At 39.2% G+C, this 3,598-nt stretch overlaps 1 protein-coding gene across 1 annotated transcript; it reads left to right on the forward strand.

Annotated features, from left to right (window-relative positions):
* T069G_11594 (uncharacterized protein) lies at positions 1-402 on the forward strand (the record flags this gene model as incomplete). The annotated part of the gene is made up of 1 exon (XM_056178799.1): positions 1-402. The coding sequence occupies one exon, from the start codon at positions 1-3 to the stop codon at positions 400-402; it is 402 nt and encodes a 133-aa protein (XP_056023673.1).
* Between the last annotated feature and the right edge of the window lie 3,196 nt (positions 403-3,598).

Here is a 3,598-nt window from a genome sequence, read left to right on the forward strand (position 1 = left end):
ATGCTAACACTTGAGATACAACTATCCAGCGGCATGGCAACTACCCAACCCACCCCAATGGAAGAATATCTTGAGACCACCCGCATGGCTCGCGTCAGTTTTAGTGAAAAAGATGTTCCCGATGTTGATGATCCCGAGGGTATATCCAACGAACTCAAGCCTGACAACGAGCTCGAGTCTGACAACAAGTTCAAGTTGGACAGCGAGACCAAGCCTGATAACGAGAACGAGCCTGGCAACAAGCCCGAGCTTAATAATGGAACCAATGTTTCTGAAACATTATTTAATGATTTCTTAGCTGGCAAAGCTATCACAGGTAGAGATGAAGATCAAGGTATTTCATCTTACCCTTACACTCTGATCTCAAAAAGTCCAGTTGATCCGTCAGATCCTAATACTTAAACGGGCCAATAGCTTCTGGAGAAACCAAAGTTCAATATGACGATCAAAAAAACACGTTTCATAGTCATACTACAAATCCTTCGAATCGAAAACGTGAACGAGAAGAAGATACGAAGCTCCAGCCGCCTAAAAGAAGGTGCTCCGCTTCATCTATATCTGCATCTATCTCCCTCGCTCAGAAGCAAGTTGATTGTTCGTGTGATCCAATTGATGAGATCTACAGAGTTGATTACAAGAACGAACGGCCGCGTTATTTTACGAGACGATTCAAATGTAGGAAATGTATTAGTGATGAAAGCATGGCTAGGTATAAGAAGTCACTTAGGATTAATTCAGCCGCACGCATTTGAGTTTCTGATTCTTCATAAGCTAGATTTATTTTAGTTTGCATTTTGTCTTTCTCTATAATTTATTGCCATAGGTATTTTGACGCTTGTAATAAGTTCCTGTAAGGCAGAATATGGAATTTTCATGCCTTACGTAAAGTAGAGAGCAATCAAATTGATACCTGAGGCAATAATTATGGGCCCCACTTCGCCGCTATCTGATTCGTTTAAAATATAAAGCCAAGCTAGCTCATAATCTCACGCTCATCCTACTCCAAGCCTCCTTCACCTTTCACAGCACTGGCATACTCTACTTTTCCAAATCTTTGTCAGCAGCCACCGATTTATTAAAAATGTCTCATGAATTGATCAGGCCATATTATTACGAATTTGAGAAAATGCAATCTACGCTTAATCTTTTTACCAATAGTATTCCACCAGAAGAACGTCTCACAACTTTCTCAGCAGCATTTGATAAAATTCTTCATTTATGGGATGCTCCTGACCAAACAAAACACATCTCGACTACGAAGAGAAACAAGAGCTCGAAGACTTTTCTACTTAGTCTTTTTGATATTGGACATGAGGCTTTTTTTTTATGCGCGCTCTCTATATCTATAACACAGATAGGGAACTTGAAAAAAAAAGAGCTTTTTTTGAAGGCTATTCAAGTGTGGATCAAGGAGAAAGCTGATGAAATTCCAACGTCTTTCAAAAGCTTTAGTTTTCAACTTTATGAAACGCATAAATCATTTTTTGAAGAAAGTAAGTATTTTATAAGAAGCATACATGGAAATTACATTCTAATAACGAATCCAACGACTTAGAACTCAAAGAGCAAAGACAAGAAAGATCCTCGTCAAATTTGGACAATATTTCAGAGCCCGAGATGCTGTCTGATCATATATTCAGTCGCCATAGTACCGTAACCGAAGACATCTCGCTCCAAGATAATACATCGGCTTCCCTTCTAGGCCAAGGAGACTTGTCCCAAAACATTTCAACGCCTCGTAGATCTATTGAGGATCTAAGACCAGTTGAATTAAATAATCAAAATGGTAATTTTCCTATATTCTGCATTTATATTCTTGCTAACTTTTAAACAGTGGAAACTAGCTCATTTAAAAAATCAGTTCTTCGTATACTAGAACATGCAGAGATATGTTCAGTGTCTAGACAAGCTATCTTTGCGCTTGCGGGTGATAATATCAGTGGACCTATCCATCTAGCGTTCCCAGCTGATTCAAACACCGACCCATTCTTGATAATTCCAATTAAACACACAGCATCTATTGATCTCTTCAAACTTAATGCTAGCCATAGTACATCTTAAGCTATCTTAACTATTCCGATTTTACATCTCTTTACGCTCTCTTTATTATCACTCTCTCCAAAACAAATAAATCCCAATCCCTGTTCCCACGGTACAATAGCAGTATGTAGATTGTATTGAAGTGGTGCCACGGTCCTTAAGAAGGTAACTGTTGTCCCATAGTGAAACAGCCTGACTTGGGCTGATGTCTCAGAGACTTCAATAAGAATTGCTGCTGTATTGTTCGGAAGTATGACTTCTTCGCCATGCTGATAATATCTCCAGTCAGGCATAGAGCATTTCTTTCCTACCTAGAAATTTATTTAGTGCATACTTCTCCAAAATCAAGGTTGACATACTTCTTTCTCGCATTGCTTAATAAGCTCAGTCTCAGTGACATCTGTGGTCACAAGAGATACGATGTGTAACATGTAAATGGGTCTCGAGGAGTCTTAACGTGGTCTTCGTGCGCTGCTTCGCTTAAGCTTAGTGTAAAGTACTAATGCAAAGGATGAAATTGAATCGGCAATTGTCTTCCTTGTCTGCCGCCGAGTTTGGTTTGCATTCCCAGCGAAGAGGCTCGAAGAGGGGTAAAAAAACTTTTTTCAATTTTTTAGTGGAGCTCTATCTTACTTGCGAGCTGTGTAAGCTTGGTTCAGTATGAGCTTAGTGCAGTGTGAGCTTAGTGCAGTGTGAGCTTAGTGCAGTGTGAGCTTAGTGCAGTGTGAGCTTAGTGCAGTGTGAGCTTAGTGCAGTGTGAGCTTAGTGCAGTATGAGCCTAAGTCTAATATACTAAGTAATCCAACCCCAGAACTTGCATTAATATAGTAGATATATGTTACTATATAAGGTATGCGTGAGGTGTTGAGTGTATAGATTTAGGTAATTAATTAAGTACAGAAAGCTTCCATTATAATGTCTATTCATAAGGCTTAGTGTAGAATATTCTGTAATATGTTACAGCCTTAATCACTTCAATAGTGCACAGCACCATTAGCTATTTTTCAAAGTATTAAAATATCAGCCCTTTATTTTATTTAGATTAAGGACAACTCTATGGAAATCAATGTCCTGGTTTAGTCTCTCTAAGACCTGAATAATAAATACATATATAGACGCCTCTGGCTTTGCTGTCTTAACAAAAAGGGTAGAGTACTAGATATTAGGGTTCTGTAGAAGCTTCACATAAATAATTATAATGGTTGCACCTGTCGCATGGCTGTTCTTCATCAAGTCGTTCGCACTGTTAACTTATTAGCGCTGTCTTTCGTGTCACTTAAGAAACTGTATATCATACTCTCTGCTTATCTCGGCGGCACCTGGGGCACTTTCTTCTGTTATACTTCCTACGCTTCGCTTTTGGTAAATCTTGCTGTTTTGGCTTAGGATGTGCCACTTTTCCGCTAACATATAGCTGATTGACGTAATGTAATTCTTGCTCGGCCTTTTCTGGGAGGTGCTCTGCTGATGCTTTTGAGATATTCTCTGTTGAAAATGCAGTGTCTGTTGATTTAAGGTCTTTGGCAATACACGCATTGCACTGAAGGTCTTTCGCAAC

Source organism: Trichoderma breve (assembly GCF_028502605.1).
Source record: "Trichoderma breve strain T069 chromosome 7 map unlocalized scaffold00008, whole genome shotgun sequence".
Classification (NCBI taxonomy): domain Eukaryota; kingdom Fungi; phylum Ascomycota; class Sordariomycetes; order Hypocreales; family Hypocreaceae; genus Trichoderma; species Trichoderma breve.